At 39.1% G+C, this 22,083-nt stretch overlaps 1 protein-coding gene across 7 annotated transcripts in view; it reads left to right on the forward strand.

The window, feature by feature from the left end:
- Positions 1-18,265, forward strand: part of LOC129718796 (adenosine receptor A2a) — an 89,264-nt gene extending 70,999 nt beyond the window's left edge. For all 7 annotated transcript variants that reach the window (XM_055669884.1, XM_055669883.1, XM_055669881.1 and 4 more), the window contains 3 exons: positions 4,791-4,999; positions 5,060-5,579; positions 17,082-18,265. In XM_055669884.1, the coding sequence (XP_055525859.1) occupies positions 4,791-4,999; positions 5,060-5,579; positions 17,082-18,127 (1,775 nt within the window). In that variant the 3' untranslated portion in view covers positions 18,128-18,265. The remainder of the gene's footprint in view (positions 1-4,790; positions 5,000-5,059; positions 5,580-17,081) is intronic.
- Positions 18,266-22,083: the final 3,818 nt, after the last annotated feature.

Genomic DNA, 22,083 nt, shown 5'->3' on the forward strand with positions numbered 1-22,083 from the left:
TCGCTTCGTGGAACTTCCATCTTGAAAAGTCGTATTGCAATGATTGTTCCTCAGAAACAAGCAGGTTCCCAGGCAACACACGTTATTAAGGAACAACACAATTTGCGCATGCGCAAATGTGTTGCTACGCCTGCGTGAATGCGTACTGTGGTGTTAGGTTGTACTAGTAGTGAACGCGAGTATGAGAACGTTGTCTGAAAGTGAACATGTTGCTATTTCAGGATTTTTACTGAAAACCGATTATATCCTGCACTGTATTGACGAAAATTCACCAACACATCTTTACTTCAAAATGTACATCTTTAGAAGTTTTGGAAACAATATATAGAGAATTTTGCCGAAAAATTAGACGCGAGGTTAAGCGTAAAATACTAGTTACATGAAAAATCGTTAATTTATCAGATATGGTAATGCTACTATCTATCAGTCAGTTCAAGAGATACAAATCTTTTTATTGCAAAGTTATCTTAAATTGATTCACTTTCAACTTTACCGAAGCATATGTACATCAGTTTTATCCAATAAAAAAACTAGTCTGTAAAAACCTTACTTTTTCGACTGAAAATGATCATATTCAAACTTATTTTATTCGATTTTAGGAAATAATTTATCTCCAATTTTTTTATGATAAAGTACAAAAGTTGCTCTTTCAAATGAAACCAGAAGATATTTTTTTCATTTGCCCTATTCAGAGATATCAACAGTTGAAAAGGGCGTATTTTAAAAATTAAAAGCTTAATAGCTTTTCACCCATAAAAGATATCGTTAAAATATAGCCACCAAAAGTTGCGTCTTTTAAAGCTCTAAAAGTCGTCTGAACGTAATGTTACTGAGAAAATTGAATTAAACAAAGTAGAGCGAAAAAACCGTTTTTTAAGAGCCACCCTAGGCCATTTTTAGAGCTACAAGAAAGTAGTCTTCAACAAAGCTGCTTAAAATCAAGTGATCTACAACTTTACTGAAAAAAAAATTTTATTTTTCCACAAATAAAAATTTTAGTTGGTTTATTTCGTTGGTTCTAGGATCACCCTAATTTTCACCTCAGTTTAAATGTAGAGCAAACCGCGACGGGAAGTGAAAATCGTCGGGACATGAATGCTAAGGTAGGACGGGAGGCAATGTACAGACCGGTAATCGGACCGGACAGCCTGCATGCCGTGTCTAATGATAACGGCCATCGGTGCGTAAACTTTGCAGCCTCCCGTGGTATGGTAGTCCGAAGTACCTTCTTCCCCCGCAAAGGTATCCACAAATCCACCTGGAGATCATCCGACCAACAGACAGAGAACCAAATCGACCACGTTTTAATCAACGGCAGATTCTTCTCCGACATCATCAACGTTCGTACCTACCGCAGTGCGAATACAGATTCGGACCACTACCTAGTAGCTGTGTGCATGCGCTCAAAACTATCGACGGTGTATAACACCCGCCGAAGTCAAACGCCGCGACCAAACATTGAGCAACTACGGGACGCCGAGGCTGCACAGGAATACGCGCAGCAGCTGGAGGCAGAGCTACCTACGGAAGAGCAGCTTGGCGCAGCTACCCTTGAAGATGACTGGAGGAGCATCCGATCCGCCATAGGTAGCACTGCTGTAACGCTACTAGGTACAAAGGCCCCGAATCCTAGAAATGACTGGTTTGACGGCGAATGCAAACGGTTAGTCGAGGAGAAGAATGCAGCACGGGCGAAAACTGCTGCAACACCGTACGAGATACGAACGTGGAACGATACCGACAGGCACGGAACAGCCAAAACTCGGTCCTCCGAAGGAATAAGCGCCAGCTAGAGGACCGAGATCGCGTAGCGATGGAAGAGCTGTACCAAGCTAACGATACTCGAAAGTTCTACGAGAAGCTGAACAGCTCCCTCAAAAGCTTCGTGCCGCAAGCCGATATGAGCAGGAGCTTGGACGGCAACCTGCTTACAGACGAGTGTGAGGTGATCGAAAGGTGGAAGCAGCACTTCGACGAGCATCTAAACGGCGATGCAGTAGAGCGCGAGGACGGTATGGCAACTGACCTTGGTGCACGGGCAGAAGACATCAGGATTCCAGCACTCGATCTCCTGGAGGTGGAGAAGGAGATTGGCCGGCTTAAAAACTTTATAGGTAAAGGTAGGTACGGAGTGGACCAACTTCCCAGCGAGGTATTAAAATACGGTGGAGAAGCACTGGCTAGAGCCGTGCACTGGGTCATTGTCAAGGTTTGGGAGGAAGAACGAGTACCGGAGGAGTGGATGGAGGGTATTGTGTGCCCCATCTATAAAAAGGGCGACAGGCTGGAGTGCTGCAACTATCGGGCAATCACTCTGCTGAACGTCGCATACAAGGTACTCTCACAAATACTCTGCCGTCGACTATCACCATTTGCGAAGCAGTTCGTGGGGCACTACCAGGCGGGATTCATGGATGCCCACGCCACCACGGATCAGATATTCGCGGTTCGGCAGGTTATGCAGAAATGCCTCGAATATAACGTGCCCACACATCATTTGTTCATCGATTTTAAATCGGCGTACGACACAATCGATCGGGACCAGCTATGGCAAATTATGCACGACTACGGATTTCCAGACAAAATGACGCGGTTGGTCAAAGCGACGATGAATCGAGTGATGTGTGTAGTTCGAGTATCGGGGGCACTCTCGAGCCCCTTCGAAACCCGAAGAGGTCTAAGGCAAGGTGATGGCTCTCGTGCCTACTGTTTAACATTGCCCTAGAAGGTGTCATTAGAAGAGCGGGGATTAACACGAGTGGCACGATATTCCAAAAGTCGGTTCAACTGTTTTGGTTTGGTCCAATGAAAAAAAAACGTAACTCGATATAACGTAACGATAAAAAAAATTAAGTTGCCTTAAAGTAAATTCCACTCAAAATATAAAACGTTCATCAACATTTTACCCACTCGAGCCAAATTTTCTTACTAAATGGTTGGAATAGTATGTATTTATTAAAAAAATGATTGGTGTCCATTCTGTTAAAGCACTCAGCAGCTTTACTTTGTTTGTTTCATTTTTTCTTTTATTTTAAACCAACCGTTTTTTTAAAAACGTTATATTTTCATAGCATTTCAACTGCTCGTTGAAATGTCCCACGAAAGCGCTGCTAACTATGCGATTTCAATTTAGTGAGATTGGCTATCCCTTCATTTTTTATCGCATCTATTTGATAAAGTTTTTTGAAAAAATAAAAGCTATCATTTCATACTTCTCAAAACTTAAATCAAAGTTCAAGATACATTGAAGAAAGTTATCGGTACTATGTCGTAAACCTTTTAGTAGAAACCTTAGTCATATGCGTCATTGTATTGGATATCTAATACCGTTTTTATTAGGCTAAACATGTTTTAGAGGCCTCGTCGAAAGCTATGACAACCAAACATTCACAAATATCGGTCATATATTAATTTATCACTCTCTCGTAAACTGGTCGAAAATTCGCGGGAGAAAGTGAGGATGACACTGAGTTATATTTTTCCTATTTGAAGCACAGTGAGCTATTTATAGTGAAGTTTTGAACGGTTTTACTTTAGCATAAGCAAAGTGAAACAGTGATGTCTGAGATGTCTGAGTGAGGTTGGTCCGATCATGATACAAAACAGGCCTTCGGGTTTCACCAAAAGTTCCAACTTTAAAGCAAATAATTCATATAAAAAGGGTTTCTACATTTAATTTAAATGTTGCAGAAGCATATTACTAGAAAATATACTGCAATCTTTAAATATTTGATGTTAAAATCACTGCTTGAAAACAAGACTTTATAACATTTGTAAGGGCAAATTGTGCTCGAAAATAGACCATTTTTTAAAACATTTTTAATAATAGTAATACTTAAGTAATCTGAATTAAACCTCCTGAATATCATCAAAAGATGTTTTTTGATGATGCGGCTACATATTTGATACAGTTTTTCATTCAATAGTTGAGAAATCTCGCATATAAAAAATGGTCCGATCATGGTACGTTTTCTGACTAGTCCGATCATGATACAACACCCTACCAGAGTACGTGAATGAAGAATACTTGGACTAGAAATAGGAGAGAAATAATTTCCTTTTCCAAATTTTCCGCCTGTCCTTTAACAGCTTTTTATTTCTTAGCATTGAAAACTTTATCGTTATTCTTTTTTGTTGCCTACTCATTGCGCTGCCATGTGGTCTTTGTTGTTTCTCCCGTGGAAAACAAGGTGTCTGGTATCAGCACTTTATTTTGGTGCAGAAAAAACGGGAAAACATACTATTTCGGACTGTTGCATCGAAGGTTGCATCAAATGTCTGTAAATGAGAAAGGAATTTTGTGACTGTTTTTCTGGGAAACAGGCTGTAGCACGATTAAATTGGAATTTTGTATGGGGACTTCTTTTGAGAATATAAAACTGTTCAGGCAAACTGCTGAACGAATTTCCAAAAATTACATTGAATGTTGTCAACTGATCGTTGACTAAACTACTCAGCAAAAAATACTTCATTTCCTAAGTTGTTCTCTTTTATTCCCTCTCTTCAATTTTCTCTCACACTGATTTCTCTGCTACAAGTGTGAGTGATGTGAGCGCGCCAAACCACTGTTTTTCTAATGCCGTTTTGTATCATGATAGCAATAGATTAGGACGTAAATTTTAATATCAAGGACTAATAATATGACTTGAACTATATTTTTTGTATTTACATTGTGCATGTGCATATGCAGTATCTTGATTGAAAATAACACTGATAATGTGAACAATTCACAAGTGTAATGTGTCTAATAATCTTTATCTTTATCTTTCTATTTATTCTATCTCATCTAGTAATAATAAGCTTATGCTGGCTAGCGGGATCAATAATAGGATTTTTGCCGCTATTCGGGTGGCACGAAACTCCACAAACTGATACATGTTTGTTCCTGAAAGTTATGGATTACGATTACCTTGTGTTTTTGTACTTTGCGACAATCATTACACCTGCTCTCATCATGTTAGCATTTTACACGCACATCTACCGTGTCATTATAAACCAGGTAAGTTTTTTTATGCAGAATTCAGCATTGTTCTATATTTTTATTAAATATATATTTTAGCTCCGCCAGATTGTTACAATGAATCCAATGGGTACTCTCTCATCAGAAAGTAGAAGCTCATCTGAAAGCAGCCGTATCCGGATATCAACCATGAAATCTCCTCGTTGTAAACCCGGTCATAGCCATGGTGGCACAATGCTTCGCGTACTTGGTGCCGCTCAAAAGCGGGAAGTTAAGGCCACCCAAAATCTTTCCATAATTGTGCTGTTCTTCATGATCTGCTGGATACCACTTTATACCATCAATTGTATAGTTGCATTCTGCAGAGATTGCCAAATTCCACCTACGCTAATGCTGTTTTGTATTATCCTATCACATCTAAACTCTGCTGTCAATCCTCTGCTGTATGCTTACCATTTGAAGGACTTCAGAGCAGCGTTACGAAATCTTATTCTTAGTATGATTGGGTACGATGTGTCCAACCAAGAACTTAACTACCGTGCTTCCCTAGCTAGCCAATTCGGCCAAAGACATTCCGTAATGGAGAGAAGATTGTCGCCACAACCCAAAATTTATGTTGGTAAGGAATTAAGCTTGGCTGCTACTATTTTGATCGTGTTGTGATGAATTCAATTACTGTAGCCATTATTCTATACTTTCATACATCGTTCTCTTGATTCAATTCAGAATCCAAAACTCAATCCGACATAACTTAAACAGACAGGGGAAACCAAAGGTAATTCTTTGCGCTGCTTTCAAAACAAATGGAACTGTGACTAACTAAGCCAAAGCCAAATAGAAACAAAATAAAAGAATTTTAAGCAAATTAGGGTTAACCACCTCAACAAATCCGCTTCTAATTTAACTAATTATAGACCCAAAATTACAATAGCACCCCTAACTCAACACACTGCGAAAATGACAGTTATCAATTGAGGTACTAATAACTGTGACACAAGCTAATCTACTTTCCATCGACAGCCTGTTTAGCACAAAGATTTGGTTACAAAATTGTTATTTTTAATTTTTTCAATATTTTCAAAGTTTCGAAAAATTCTTCCACTTTACAGGGTATCTACTAGAACTCAACATCTGATTGATTTCCTGTCAAATGGGCCGTTCAATAATTACGTAAGCAAATAGGGAGGGAGGGAGGTTGTGCAATTTTCTTACGCTATCTCACATGGGAGGGAGGGGAGTGAATAAATTTTCTTACGTAAAGAAAAACATTGTTGATGTAGCTGTTCAAATAACCATGTTCATTAAAGCGTGAATGGTAAAATTAATGAAGAGAAAATTACAGAATTACTCGAATAGAGGAAACGAAGTACTGTGCTTGCTTCATAATGATAAATCTGAAATAAAAATCTATATATGCTGGCAGTAAGATCTTACTAGGGGGGAGGAGGGGTATCAAAAAACTTACGATGCGGGGTTGAAAAAGTGGAAAAATATGCTTACGTAATTATCGAACTGCCCTAAAGCAGGTGGGATCAGAATTCGTGAAACGGATCACTGAAAATCGCGTTGTTTAGTTTTTTCAAATAAGTATTAAAAATTTGAAGAGTTTTGGTCGGAAAGTTGATTTTCCAATTTTTATTGAATTTGAGTAAGTTTTCAAGTTGTTATTTTCATTTGAAATATAGGTCAATATTTTTTGTAAATAGATATATCTTTAGAAATATTGCATCGAATTTGATGAAATTTTCACAGCTGATGCATCTTGAGATATAGTTTATGAAAATATTTCTTTGGAAAAAAAAATATTTTTTCAATAGTAACTATTGAAAACAATATGTTGAAAAATTATGTTCTGGGGTTCTGAATATTCTGAAAAAAAAAATCACATGTATGTTTGACAAAATTTCGAAACTTTTCTGAAAGTTTCTAGTTGATGTTATTTTTTGTTCAAAAGATATTAGGTTTCAAAGTTTGTGCCGCAACGCATTTTCAAGCGAGAAAGCAAAGCTTCTGTTTTGTGATGAGACAAGCATTTCCATTAGAAGGAAAAGTCTTCGTGTCGTATGCAGACAGTTGCAGAAAAGGTAAACGGGGAGATCTACCCCAATGTCTGCAGAAGCGTCTGCTTCCATTGTTGAAGTTACACGAAGACCTTTAGATTTTCTGGCCGGATCTAGAATCGTGTCACTATTACCCGAAGGACACGAGCCCCCACAACGCACCGGAACTAAAGCCCAACGAAAATTATTTAGTTATCATGAAGCGGAAGCATCCCAAGGACGTCAAATCTTGGGAAGACATGTATATTTTATTGTCTGAAAGTTTGGAAAAGATCGGTCAATTGGATAATTTTCCACAAAACAGCCTTCAGATATTTTCTCTACTAATTGTAAATGAGAAAAAAATCTCTAAATGAGTTGAAGCTTGAACTTGGGCTTGATTAACCACCAGCGGTTAGATATTGAGAATAGGCAAGGTTTTTTATTTAAAACTGCTGCAAAAAAAAGAATACCGCCTAAAATTGTCCGCAAATGCGTATTTGTTACAGTTGTTACTTATAACAAAATATAACTCTTAGTTGTCTTTCCGAATTTTGTTCACCATCAACTACCACTTTGTTACTGACCAGAATCGATCGGAATTGTACATCGAATTTATTATTTCTAGATAAACATTTCAGAAGGTTCTATCTGCTTTCATCGTTTCTCCGAATCGTCTTTTCATTTTGGTAATGATTCAACTTTAGTAGCTCTTTCCCAAGCGTGGCTTTCGTTCAGAAGGCAAGAGTGATCCCTCTGCTATCAACTTGTGCAAATAACGTGTCATAAAAGGTGTTTGATAATTTGTGGTGATTGAATGAAAGTGATCGATCAAAAATGCTATCAAAGCAGATAGGACCTTTTGAAATGTTTCTCTAGATTTATTGGAACAGTTTTTCACAGTGCTTCTAAAGCTCGCTTGATCATTTTCTCCCATAAACCTAGAGCGTCCTTTCTCAAACCATGAAATAATAACGACATTGAAAGTATGCTAGCAATATAAATTCCAAAAATGAAGCACCCGCCATGGTTTGGTGCACTCAAATTGAATAATTTTATTGGCTTACCGTTTAGATTTCGATATATTGAATAAATAACACTTTGAGCTCGTTAAACATTTTGAACTTTATTGAGATTTGTTTCTTTCTCCCTTTCTCGCTTTATCTCTTTCTCTCTATTTCTTTCTATTTCTATTTTTAGCTTCCACTGTTTCTCTCTCTCTCCTCATCTTTTTCTTACTCAATCTGTCACCCATGGTTTCCCTCCAATCACCAATTACCGACGCCCGGGAAAACAACTGTACCCAGGATACTAACTAACATTCTATTGATTAACGAACCGGTGCCAACAAGATGTTCCTAAGCAAATTTCAAACCTATGTCGGCGTTGAGGTTCGAACCCAGGCCACCAACGTCATTGACGGACAAGTTCCCAAGTGCGCTAGGCCGACACCCTCCTTCTCTCTCTTTCTTTTCTTTTATTTTCTCTTACTTTCTCTTTATATCTTCGCATGTATCTCTATTTCCATTTCTTTTTTTCTTCTCTCTTTCTCTCTCTCTCCCTGTTTTTGTTTGTGATGAGAAACGTATGGGACCGAAGAGCACGACTACGAGTGCTCACGTCCAAATGACTGAGAAGCTCGGGGTAATCTATGTTGGATGTTAGCAAGTCGCTGATAAAGCAACCTGTAGCGACATTTCTTTGTACGTTGAGTGCGTCCACCTGTAATTACCTGCAGCGCTCAGTACATCTGGCAAGGTTATTCCGGTCACACCACAGCAAATAACGCAGCGCAAAACGTACGAACTTTCGTTGAACCGTTCTTGTCCGTTTCTAGCTCTCCATCTGAAATTTCGCTATTTTCATTCCTATATATTTCCTCTACCTTATTGTTTTAGTCTCTCCTTGTTTATTACAAGTTGGTGCCAGTCTGTGTCACTGCTGTATTGCTGCTAGTCATGTTCTAGTGAGTTTTTCCATGTAAAACGGTCTCCCTTTTTCTTCTTTCTGAAGTTTAGTCTGTATGCCGGTTGGTTGTTTTCTCTCCTTTGAACTGCCGGTACCCGCATAACTGTCCCATACCGATTTTGGTCACTTCTGAGTTATCACCGAGAATCGACTTATTTGTTATCATATTTTTTGGAAAAAAATAAAATTGATACTTTTGTATGGAAAAACATGGAAAAAATACCAAGTTGTTTTTGTCCCATATTGAAAGTACCCGCATTACAGTCCCACTGCATAGTGGTACAAACTGCAAACATATAATTTTGCTCCAGATTTGTGTATATCGGATTATTTTGGGCCTATAGAAGTATGTCGTTTAATTACCTAGACTAATGTTGTTTTTCGGTAGTACAATCTACGTTGCCATGATACTGCTGGTTGCTGGCTGAATTTATATGTGATGGGACAAAATATGCGAGTACTTTTGAAATGTACCCGCATATTTTGTCCCATTTTGTCTTTTTTTCAAGTTATATAACTTAAAACCAATTCCATCCATGTTTTTTTGTTCTCAACGATAAACTTGTGGTGCCATGAAACTGTTATGGATAGTCGTTGTTTTGCTTTCGTCTCGATTAGACGCAAATTGTTTATCTCCGTTTGAGTTCGCAAAATAACAATACACGAGTTATCGTACGGGTGTTTTTTTGTCGATTAGTTCTCGTGCTGCGCAATAACAATAGACTGTTATATATCGGCAGAAACATCTGCACACTGGTAGGGGCAGGCTACCCCGCCAGTGATTCGATACGCAGCTGATATATCAGCAAGAATAATTCTCCCGCACCGCTGTTACCCCGCTAGCAGCACGGACCACCATACGATCGAGCGAGTGGAAGTCAACTACAAGTGGCATCTACAAGGTCGCGTGTAGGATACGGCCACTGTGTCACAACACGAAGCTGGATCGTCATTGTTTGTTCTGCGGAGACGCTCGATTAATCCTACTATCAGCCGTGAGGTCGTGACTTAGACGTTCGGTGAAGTATTACCTTTAGAATTTTTACTATTATTATCAATATTATTACTATGTTATAATATTATTATTAATATTATTATTGATATTATTATTGTTATTATTAATACTATTACTATAATTATTATTATTATTATTATTACTATTGTTATTAGTATTAGTATTACTGTCTTTTTTTTTATTTGATCCATTGTAGATTGAAAAATTGTTTTTAAAATTTAACATCAACTACTTGAACCCCCCCCCCCATATTCAAATATTTATCGTTTGTGTGCGGTAGAGCGTAACGCTCCCGCAAAATGGACGACATGCAGGTGCAACTTTTCCTGGAGGTGGAAACAAACGGGGAAGAAATTGAAATTTCTCCCATCAGCACACCCCTACCTTCCCCTGTGCCCTCCCCTTTGCCAAGTCCTGTACCAAGAGTACCGGAAGTACGGGTAAAAGCTTACCCAGATGCCGCTGGCGGTCCCTACGTTGTTTTTTTCCGGCCCATAAAGAAGCCATTGAATATTATCCAAATTGGCAAAGACCTGGCAAAACATTTTTCGGCCGTAACCGAGATTACGAAGGTGAGGCCGAACAAACTGCGAGTTGTCGTGAGTAGCTTGAAGCAAGCAAACGAAATTGCTGGCTACGAGCTCTTCACGAGAGAGTATCGCGTGTACATCCCTGCCAAGGATGTAGAAATCGACGGTGTGGTTACCGAGGGGAATCTCACTGTCGCTGACATTTTGCGTCATGGAGTTGGCTGCTTTAAAAACCCCTTGATGCAAAGTGTAAAGATACTGGATTGCAAGCAATTGCATTCAGTATCCATCGAAGAAGGGAAGAAGAAATTCCTCCCTTCGGATTCCTTCCGAGTAACATTCGCCGGATCCGCGCTGCCGAACTACGTCCGCTTGGACAGGGTTCGTCTACCTGTACGCCTGTTCGTACCGCGGGTCATGCATTGCCAAAACTGTAAGCAGTTAGGTCACACAGCCACCTACTGCTGCAACAAGGCACGCTGTAGCAAGTGCGGAGGCAATCATGCTGAGAACGCTTGCAGTGGGGATACTGAAAAGTGTCTTTATTGCGAGGGAACTCGGCATGACCTTCCGGCATGTCCCGCGTACAAACAGCGCGAGGAAAAAATTAAGCGTTCCCTTAAGGAACGATCAAAGCGCTCTTTTGCAGAAATGCTTAAGAGGGCTGAGCCACCATCGACAGGAAACATCTTTTCCTTTTTGCCAACCGATGAGGGTACATCTGACGATCCCGTCGAAGGGTGTTCCTATGCCTTGCCAGAGGGATCTAGGAAGAGGAGAATGCTCAACTCTCCTAATCTTTCTCGTAAAGGTCCTAAGATAACCCCTAGCGGAATGACCAATAAGACAACACAAAAAGGAAGCGGTGAAGAAAAACCGAAGCAAGTACCCCCCGGTTTTAATTTCAAATCAAACCAGGAGTACCCACCGCTTCCTGGGGCACCAAAAACCCCTCGGGCACCCATTTCTCGATCAGAAGACATAAAAGAAACAGGGTTCATAAAATTCTCTGATATTGTGGACTGGATATTTAAAACATTCAACATACCAGATCCCCTTCAAAACATTCTTCTTGCCCTTCTCCCAACAGTGAAAACCTTTTTGAAGCAACTCACAGCAACTTGGCCCCTCATTTCAGCTATCGTATCTTTCGATGACTAATTCGTTGAAAGAGGTTAGGAATTTTGTCACTGTGTTACAGTGGAACTGCAGAAGTATCATCCCCAAATTTGATTTATTTTCACATTTGATAAACACATACAATTGTGATGCGTTCGCGCTTTGTGAAACTTTTCTCAATTCAAATGACCAACTTAATTTCCACGATTTTAACATCATTCGTCGAGATCGAGACTCACACGGTGGAGGGGTACTTTTAGGGATCAAAAAGTGCTATTCTTTTTTCAGAATTGACCTCCCCTCGATCTCGAATATTGAAGTTGTTGCCATTCAAACGAATATGAATGGAAAAGACCTTTGCCTTGTTTCGTTATATATTCCCCCATCCGCGCGGATTGAACAGAAGCAACTCCTTGATATAGCAGAATTGCTTCCCGCACCTTTTTTGATTTTGGGAGATTTTAACTCTCACTGTTCGCTATGGGGGTCGCTGTACGACGACAACCGATCTTCTTTAATCTGTAACTTGATCGACGACTTCAATATGACAGTTTTGAATACTGGGGAAGCGACACGCGTACCTAATCCTCCGGCACGTGAAAGCGTGCTTGACCTATCCCTCTGCTCGACATCACTAGCGTTAGATTGCCAGTGGAAAGTAATCAACGATCCCCACGGTAGTGATCATCTTCCAATCGTTATATCAATTGCTAATGGTTCAACTCCCCCGAACCCAATCAATATTTCCTACGACCTTACACGTAATATTGATTGGAAGCGTTATGAGTCTATTATAGCGGAATCTATCGAGACTCACGAGGAACTTCCTCCGGAGGAAGAATACGCGTTCTTAGCTGGCTTGATAATCGACGCCGCGACGCAAGCTCAGACGAAACCGATACCCGGGGTAACGATTAGACAACGCCCTCCCAACAAATGGTGGGACAAAGAGTGCTCTGAGCTGTACGCGCGAAGGTCCGCGGCGTATAAGGACTACCGGGAGTACGGCACTGTCAACCTACTACGAAAGTACGAGGCACTGGGCAGGCAGATGAAGAGCTTAGTAAAGGCGAAAAAACGCGGGTACTGGCGGCGGTTCGTAAACGCGTTGTCGAGGGAAACAGCGATGAGCACTCTTTGGGATACCGCCAGGCGCATGCGGAACCGTGACGTTTCGAATGAGAGTGAGGAGTATTCAGATCGCTGGATACTCGATTTTGCCAAAAAGGTCTGTCCGGACTCTGTACCGGAACAGAAAACCTTTCGCGACGCGTTTATAGTAACTACGGAAGAGCCTCCATTTTCGATGTTGGAATTTTCAATGGCTCTCCTGTCGTGCAACAATAAGGCTCCAGGGTTAGATAGAATAAAATTCAACCTGTTGAAGAATCTACCCGACTCTGCAAAAAGACGCTTGTTGGACTTGTTCAACAAGTTTCTTGAGCTAAATATTGTTCCGCATGACTGGAGGGAGGTAAAAGTCATTGCTATTCGGAAACCCGGGAAACCTGCCTCTGATCACAATTCATATAGGCCGATTGCAATGCTCTCTTGCCTCCGGAAATTAATGGAGAAAATGATCCTCTTACGGTTAGACAAATGGGTCGAAACAAACGGTTTACTTTCAGATACTCAATTTGGCTTTCGCCGGGGCAAAGGGACGAACGATTGCCTAGCGTTGCTTTCTACTGAAATTCAACTCGCATTTGCTCGAAAAGAGCAAATGGCTTCTGCGTTCTTGGATATTAAGGGGGCTTTTGACTCTGTCTCTGTAGAAGTTTTAAGCGCGAAACTTCATTCGCAGGGACTTTCACTAAATTTGAATAACTTTTTGCTCAATCTGTTGTCAGAAAAGCATATGTATTTCTCACATGGCGATTCGACAACTTCCCGAATTAGTTACATGGGCCTTCCCCAGGGCTCATGTTTAAGTCCTCTCTTATATAATTTTTACGTCAATGACATCGATGAATGTCTTGCAAATTCATGCACGCTAAGGCAACTTGCAGACGATAGCGTTGTATCCATTACTGGTAGCGAGGCTAGCGATCTGCAAGGACCATTGCAAGATACCTTAGACAATTTGTCTGAATGGGCTCTTAAGCTGGGTATCGAATTCTCTCCGGAGAAAACTGAGTTGGTCGTTTTTTCTAGGAAGCATAACCCAGCTCAGCTGCAGCTCCTACTAACGGGTAAAACGATCTCTCAGGTTTTAGTCGCTAAATATCTCGGGGTCTGGTTCGACTCTAAATGCACCTGGGCTTGTCATATTAGGTATCTGACACGAAAATGCCAACAGAGGATTAATTTTCTTCGTACGATTACCGGAACCTGGTGGGGAGCCCACCCAGGAGACCTTCTAAGGCTTTACCAAACAACGATATTGTCAGTTCTTGAGTACGGCTGTTTCTGCTTCCGCTCCGCCGCGAACACGCACATTATAAAATTAGAGAGAATACAATATCGTTGTTTGCGTATTGCCTTGGGTTGCATGCAGTCGACCCATACGATGAGTCTTGAAGTGTTAGCGGGTATTCTTCCGTTGAAACATCGTTTTTGGAATCTCTCTTACCGGTTGCTAATTCGATGCACAGTTAGGAACCCATTAGTAATTGAAAATTTCGAGAGGTTGGTCGACCTTCAATTTCAATCCAGATTTATGACTTTATATTTTGACTATATGGCTCAAGATATTAATCCTTCTTCATACGATTCCTCCAATGTCGCACTTTTAGATACTTCTAATAATGCTATATTTTTCGACACCACCATGAAACAAGACATTTCTGGTATCCCGGATCAATTGCGACCCCAAGAGATCCCTAAGATTTTTTCGAATAGGTTCAAACATGTTAGTTATGATAAAAGGTTTTACACTGACGGATCTAATCTAGATGAGTCCACTGGCTTCGGTGTTTTCCACGAAAATTTTACCGCCTCCTACAAACTCGATGCTCCTGCTTCCGTGTACGTCGCAGAACTTGCTGCTATTCAGTACTCTCTTGGAATCATCGAAACCCTACCCACAGACCACTACTTCATCTTCACAGACAGTCTCAGTGCCATTGAGGCTCTGCGATCGATGAAGCCTGTGAAGCACACCCCGTATTTCCTGGGGAAAATACGGTGGTTTTTAAGTGCTTTAACAGATAAAAATTACCGGGTTACCTTAGCGTGGGTCCCTTCTCATTGCTCGATTCCGGGTAACGAAAAGGCTGACTCTTTAGCTAAGGTGGGTGCTATTGATGGCGATATTTATGAAAGACCAATTGCTTATGATGAATTTTATAGCATTTTGCGTCAGAGAACACTCAACAGTTGGCAATCATCATGGAACTCAGATGAACTGGGACGGTGGCTACATTCCATTTTTCCTAAGGTATCGACGAAAGCATGGTTCAAGGGGTTGGATGTAGGTCGGGACTTCATTCGCGTGATGTCTAGACTTATGTCCAATCACTACACGTTAAACACGCATCTCTTTCGTATAGGGCTTGTAGACAGTAATCACTGCGTTTGTGGCGATGGCTACCATGACATCGAGCATGTTGTTTGGTCGTGTACCGAATACTGTGGTGTTAGGTCCGAGCTTATAGATTCCCTTCGGGCCCGAGGAAAACAACCGAACGTACCCGTTAGAGACATTCTGGGAAGCGGTGATCTCCAGTACATGACACAGTTATACTGCTTTCTGAAAAACGCTGACATTAAAATTTAAAATTTTCTTTGTCTATTTGTCAGATTAAGGATACAAATATGCTATGCTGAAGACACGGAAACGAAGAGCCCGCAACTATGCTTACACAAATATTTTGAACCCACAACAAACAAGAATACAATTGCTCTACCAGTTGAAAAACAAAGTTCCAAAATAGTTTTAAGTCAAAATTGTATCTCCCCTCCTCTCACCTTAAATCCCCACTAGCTCGTAGTCGGCCGCGAGAATAAAGAAAAGGCCTCCCTCTTTTCCCTGCTAACGTAGAATTAAAACGAATTGTACTTGGCTCAGTAAAACAGAAAATGTATCGTGCCGTGTCAAATAAACTAATTTAAAACTTAAAACTGTTATGGTCATTGGTTCTGGATGTAATCGCTGGAAATTCGAAAAATCACGGATAATACAGTCAGGTTTTTTTACGCGGGGGATACGTACCTCGTAAAAAAACCGCGTAAAAAAACCGCGTTAATTCAAAAATCCGCGTAAAAAAACACGTTTTTTTAAAATCCGCGTAAAGTAGTCCAGCAAGAAGGGCTTTAGAAAAAACTCGAGACGCTCTAGAACCAGTATTTAAAATTGTCCTCTTTGACGGTCATTCCGGATCTTTCGGTGGGCGGAGAGTATTTTTTAGACTAAGTCTTTTACTAGATAAACACTTAAACGTTTCTGGTTCCAACCCACGTTAATTCGGAAATTCATGAATTTTTTTTTGAATTAGCGCGGTATCGCGTAAAAAAAACGCATTAATTCAAAAATCCGCGTAAAAAAAACCGCGTTAATTCAAAAATCCGCGTAAAAAACCGCGTTAATTCAAAAATCCGCGTAAAAAAAACCTCGTAAAAAACCGCGTAAAAAAAACCTGACTGTATTAAATTGCTGTTTTCTCAACATGTTGTTTTTCATTATGGGACAGTTATCCGGGTACCGGCAGTGAATGTGACCATAGTATTTGATACGCCCCACTCTAATCCTTCGATTTATTGTTCTATCCGACAATGCCTTTCTCATATTTAGTCCGCTTACTTTTTTCTTTATGCAGTGCTTCCAAATATCCCTTAAAATCATTTTTCCGTATCTTGCCAGTTGTTACCTATTCTTTTTCCCATTATCGAAGACTCGACTCCGCGAGTGTAACGCTGTAATCGTTGATTTTCCAGCTTGATAAGCAAACTGGAACTCAGATAGTGGATATTTAGTCATGTTTTCAGATTTTAGGTATTCGTATATAACCTTCTCCATCGTTTTAAGCATAATAGATGAAAAACTGATGGGTCTGAATGCTTTTGGGAGTGACTTGTCGCGTTTCCTTGCTTTTGGTGTGAAGACTACTTTTACTAGTCTCGACATCTTCTCAAATGCATTCGTTTTTGCAGTGGCCATAATCAACTCTTTTTATTCAACCCTTTTTCTTCAATTAACCATTGCATTTTTTGCCTGAATAACATCACTTTCAAAACCAGCTAGCTGGCATCTCTATCTTATTTGATTTGTTTCATCGCAGCGGATCCGCGATTTGCGGGTCCCATTGACAGATGCTATGTTATGCATATGAAAAGTGCCGGTGATATGCTATCTCGTTTACACACACGCTGAGATGTTAGTCCTCGAAACATGGCTGGATGCCAGCTAGCTGTTTAAAACCAGCAAATAAGATAGAGATGCCTGCTAGCTGTTCAAAACTCAAACATAATAGAACCATCCTATTCGATAATTAATAAAACATACTTTCCAGATTCACCCGTTTATTTGCGTTCCATGCAACAACAACGACATCAACAAATGATACTAATGCAGCAACGTTCATTAGAGTGCGCGGAAAGTGGAACTTCATTTGACATTCTGCACAAAAAACGGTTAGTCAGTAACACGCACTCGGATCCTGGTTCGCCAAACATACTAATCAGTACGTCAGCTATCAACGCTAGCCCTGATGATTCTAACTGTTCAACTCCACAGCACTATGAAATGGGATTGTTTGATAAAACCTATTTCAAAATGTGGGGTATTGCTGAGGTTTCTAGCGTGAATGAGATCACCAATATCTGCAACTCACTAGATGACGACAATGCAGGAGACCACAATGAAATGATTATAGTGTATACAAAACCCAACGAAAATCCTGTCCAGTGTCATGAAAGTGTTGAACGTCAGTTGTCGGAAGATCACACTATTAAACTCGATTCTAGATCAGAAACCATAGAAGACCAAGCAAACGAAATGCCAGATTTTGGACTACGAATGGCTGACGACGACTGCAATCATAGCTCGCTATACAATTTCGTACTTTCCAAACGAAGAAGTCAAAGTACGTGCTGCATCTTACAAGAAAGGGATTCTGGAGCATCAATAAATGATCCAGTATTCCTGATAGAAAATGCTTCACCTCAACGAATACTCACTTATCATGTACCACAACCTGTCACCACCAACGCCATCAAGTGTGCCAATTTTAGTAGTAACCTTAACTTAGTTGATAGTTATAACAACAACAGTCAGTATTGTAACACAACAGCATCTAGTCCAAACTTTTGCTCGATTGCAACGAGAGCCGCAATAGTAGACAAGCATCAGCGACCTATTAGCAAATCCTTCTCTTTGTTCAATAACACTCAACCAAACCAACATAACTCCGACCAGAAGTCACTTTCACCAATTAGTAATACGGACAGTGTTTACACATCACATTCCAGCCTTTTCAATCCGTTCAACTCTAGTAGTGCAAAACAGCGAATATGTAGTTTTAAATTAAACAAACGATCTTTGTCGAATGATAAGTGAGTGACTGTCCTAGTCTAGAAATTATGTAAAACTGCTTCTATTGAATAAGCGCTAATAGCTGGAGTATAAATAATGTGTAGCTGAGAAAATTAATTTCTTCTGTCACCAAACCTAAATAAAATTTTTTCGTTTCTATCACTTACCGTGTAATAGTGTACATCTATTTTATATAGTCCTACATACAGAAAACATATAACCACAGAATATAACCAAGGATGGGCTCATTTAGTATTGGAAATGTTGTTTGATACCTTGAGAAGAAGTACGGGATGGATGTATACTGAACATCATCATTCTATGGAAAACTTTTGGGAAAGCCTAAGAAATTTTAGGGAGGGCCAGAATTTTTCTCCTAGATCCCTTACTCCCTCCCCTCCCACTATGTGCAATTTCATGAAAATATTTATGCTCGTTAGCTCAATTGAAAACAGAACAGGAATCCGAAATCAGTATATCGTCAATTCAATCTATTGACAATCTGCAGTTATTATCCAATCCAATACAGTGCTGTTGCGATTTTATTACATTCACGAAAAATTATCATGAATTTAATAAAACGATAAAAATCAGTTTCTTTTTCATAGAACTTTCAAAGGTATTCATGACATTTTGAGAAAAATAATGCACTTTTATTTTTTAATGGAACATTAGTTCAAGGTACAAACGAATGAAGAAAAAAATCTAAATCAATCCACCTAGCGGTTAGACTCAGCCTTTCTCATTCAAACTTATTATTTGTAAAAATAGATTTACATGAACGCTTCAATCCAATAAATGTGTATTCACTTTTTGGGTTCTAAAATAATGATGTTGTAATAGAAGTATAAAATATGAAATTTGACGTAATGTAAATGCTCAAAAAATAGCGAAATAGAATAGAATGACTCTTCATTTCGAACAATTCAATCATGAGCGATACCGGGAACATTCAAATGGTACGATACCACATTTAAATTATATTGTGGCCACATATATTGATCAAAGCAGGTATAGTTTTAAAAAAAAAGTTTGAGAGATGACTCTTTCGTATGACACTAGTTATGTTCAAATAAGTCGTGTAAGCTTTGAGATAATAGAATTTCGTTGTTTTATTAACAATTTAATACATAACGGTTACTTAGTTCGATTATAATCAAATGAAATGGGAACGTATAGGGCAGCCAAACTTTGAAACCACGTGTTAAATCATAATTCATCAGTTAACCCTTAACTAGCCCGCTCATCTGATAATACTATTAATCAAATCGGTTGTGTACTTTCTGAGATAATGGAGTTTCGTGATTTTCACAATTCGGTACATTACAGACGAAGTTACAGTTCGATTACAGCAAAATTCAATAGGGTGTTATGAGGCAGCTAGACCTTTCATTTGACACTAATGTCGTGAAAATCGGTTCAGCCATCTCTGAAAAAAGTGAGTGAGTTTATGTATTCTTCGGAATATGTTTCTTTTCATAGCTAGATTTCACATTTTTAAACATAACAGGCAAAGTAATAGTCCGATTGCAAAAAAAATTAATAGGATCTTATGGGGTAACTAGACCTTTCATATGACACTGATTTTGTGGAAATAGGTCCAGCCATCTCTGAGAAACATGAGTGAAATTAAACAGTCTTCAGAAGACGTTTCTTTTCATAACTTTTGAAGCACATGTTCAATCTATATAAAATTCAAAAGTTAAGGGTTTTTAAGATAGCCCGTTCATTTGATACCAATCATTGAACTCGGTTGTGTGGTTTCTGAGATATTGATGTTTCTTGATTTTTACATTTTTAAACATAACCTCTAAAATAAAAATCCAATTACAATGAAATTTAATACGGTCTTATGGGGCAACTAGAACTTTCATTTGCATATAATTTCATTAAAATCGGTTCAGCCATCTCTGAGAAAAGTGAGTGAAAATAAAAATCTGCACACACACACACACACACACACACACACACACACACACACACACACACACACACACACACACACACACACACACACACACACACACATACATACATACATACATACAGAAAATGCTCAGCTCGTCGAACTGAGTCGAGTGATATATGCCATTCGGCCTTTTGGAGCACTTTCATATCTTCGGTTTTGCAAGTGATTGCTATACCTTTCTAGGAGAAAGGCAAAAAATTTAAAAAAATTATTAATTAGGAGTAAAATATTCGTGCTGAAGAAATAGCGAAATAAAAGAAATGACTTTGAATTTCGTACACTTCAATCTCGAGCAATACCGGGAGCGTACGAATAGCACAATACCAAATTTAAATTTTGTTGAGGCCATATGTTTTAATCAAAGCAGTTACAGTTTCAAATAGTCTTTGAATTTCGTTTCTTCTCACACCTTTTGAACCACATATCAAATTACCATGAAATTTCTTACTTGTGAGTTTGAGAAACAACCCGTTCAAATGACACTAGATATGTTCAAATAAGTCGTGTGATCTTTGAGAACTCAAAAGTTAAGGGTTTTTTAAGTAGCCCGTTCATTTAAAACCAATTTTGTTAAAATCGGTTGAGTAGTTTCTGAGATAATAATGTTTCGTGATTTTCACATTTTTAAACATAACCTCTTAACTAACAACCCGATTGCAATGAAATTCAATAGGGTCTTATGGGGCAACTAGACCTCTCATTTGCAATTAATTTCATGAAGATCGGTCCAGCCATCTCTGAGAAAATCGAGTGAGATTGAGAGAGCGTTACACACACACATACATAAAATGCTCAGCTCGTCAAACTAAGTCGATTGATATACGAGATTCGACCCTTTGGAGCACTTCCATACCTTTGGTTTTTCCAGTGATTGCTATACCTTTCTAGAAGAAAGGCAAAAAGGTCATAATGATTTTCTCCATAGCGTTTTCGCCACCTTTCCTCAAGGCAATTGTATAATGCAATTGATCATTTGTTGTTGTTTTGCCCATTCTTTAGCACAGTTAAGAGAATCTAATGCTTTTTCATGTAAAGCTCGTAAATCTAGTGGTTCTAAGATTTTATTATTTTTAAATCGACGTTCTATGAAAACCAAACTTTCAAGCAATTTGAGCTTTTTGTTTAATATCTCATTACTTCATTTTAAATTTCGTTACATGCGGATCACCAAATAGTGTCCTGAATTGGATACATTCAGATTTTGGGGTATCGTTTTTAACATTATTTTTCGTATAAATAGTTTCATTATTTTTACTTTTTTTTTTTCCTGTATGCCTGAAGGGCACTGGGTTCTGAAATGCCACTGCGACATTCCTGCTGATTGTCTTTTGTGGCAGCCCCGATTGCTATGCACAGGTTACGGATTTCTCGTACTCATTGATTGAGTAGAACTGTTCTGTTGTAATTTAAATTAGATACAACATAGTTTTTTTTTTTTTGAGTGACCCTCCGCTCGCCCCCATACCAAAAGGCTCTGCTGAGCCCCCTGGTAATGCACACTCAAGTCTCAACCATTCGAATAAAAATAAAGAGAGTGTAATTGGAAACGAAATGCTATACTGGTTGAGAACGAATTAATAACTTCTGGTTTAGAAACGCGAGAGATAGAAAAACTAACTATTTGTACTTCTAGTGGATTTTATATCCTTTGGAAGAAGCACAACTAAGATCTACGGTTATCAGTGACTTAAAATGAAAGGAAAACAACTTACATATAACTATTGCTTAAGGCAGTAAAAAGGAAGAGAAAAAAATAGAAGGGGAAAGAAACCGCTACATCAAATCAATAATCGCGAAATTTGTTGTCGCAGTAATTGTTTAACTTTGGTTTTGAAGGATAGGCAGTAGGGTGTCCCAAAACAAATCGATGTTGAAAAAGTCAAAGTGCTCAGCCCTAAATTGAAAGATAATGTTAATTATAGCATTTTTGTTAAACATTTCGACTTTCTAAAAAATTGTTTTCAGGTTGCCCAAACGTGATTTATGAAAAAAATGACTTTTTTTAAGCTAA

The sequence above is a fragment of the Wyeomyia smithii genome, chromosome 1, assembly GCF_029784165.1.
Source record: "Wyeomyia smithii strain HCP4-BCI-WySm-NY-G18 chromosome 1, ASM2978416v1, whole genome shotgun sequence".
NCBI classification, from domain to species: Eukaryota; Metazoa; Arthropoda; class Insecta; order Diptera; family Culicidae; genus Wyeomyia; species Wyeomyia smithii.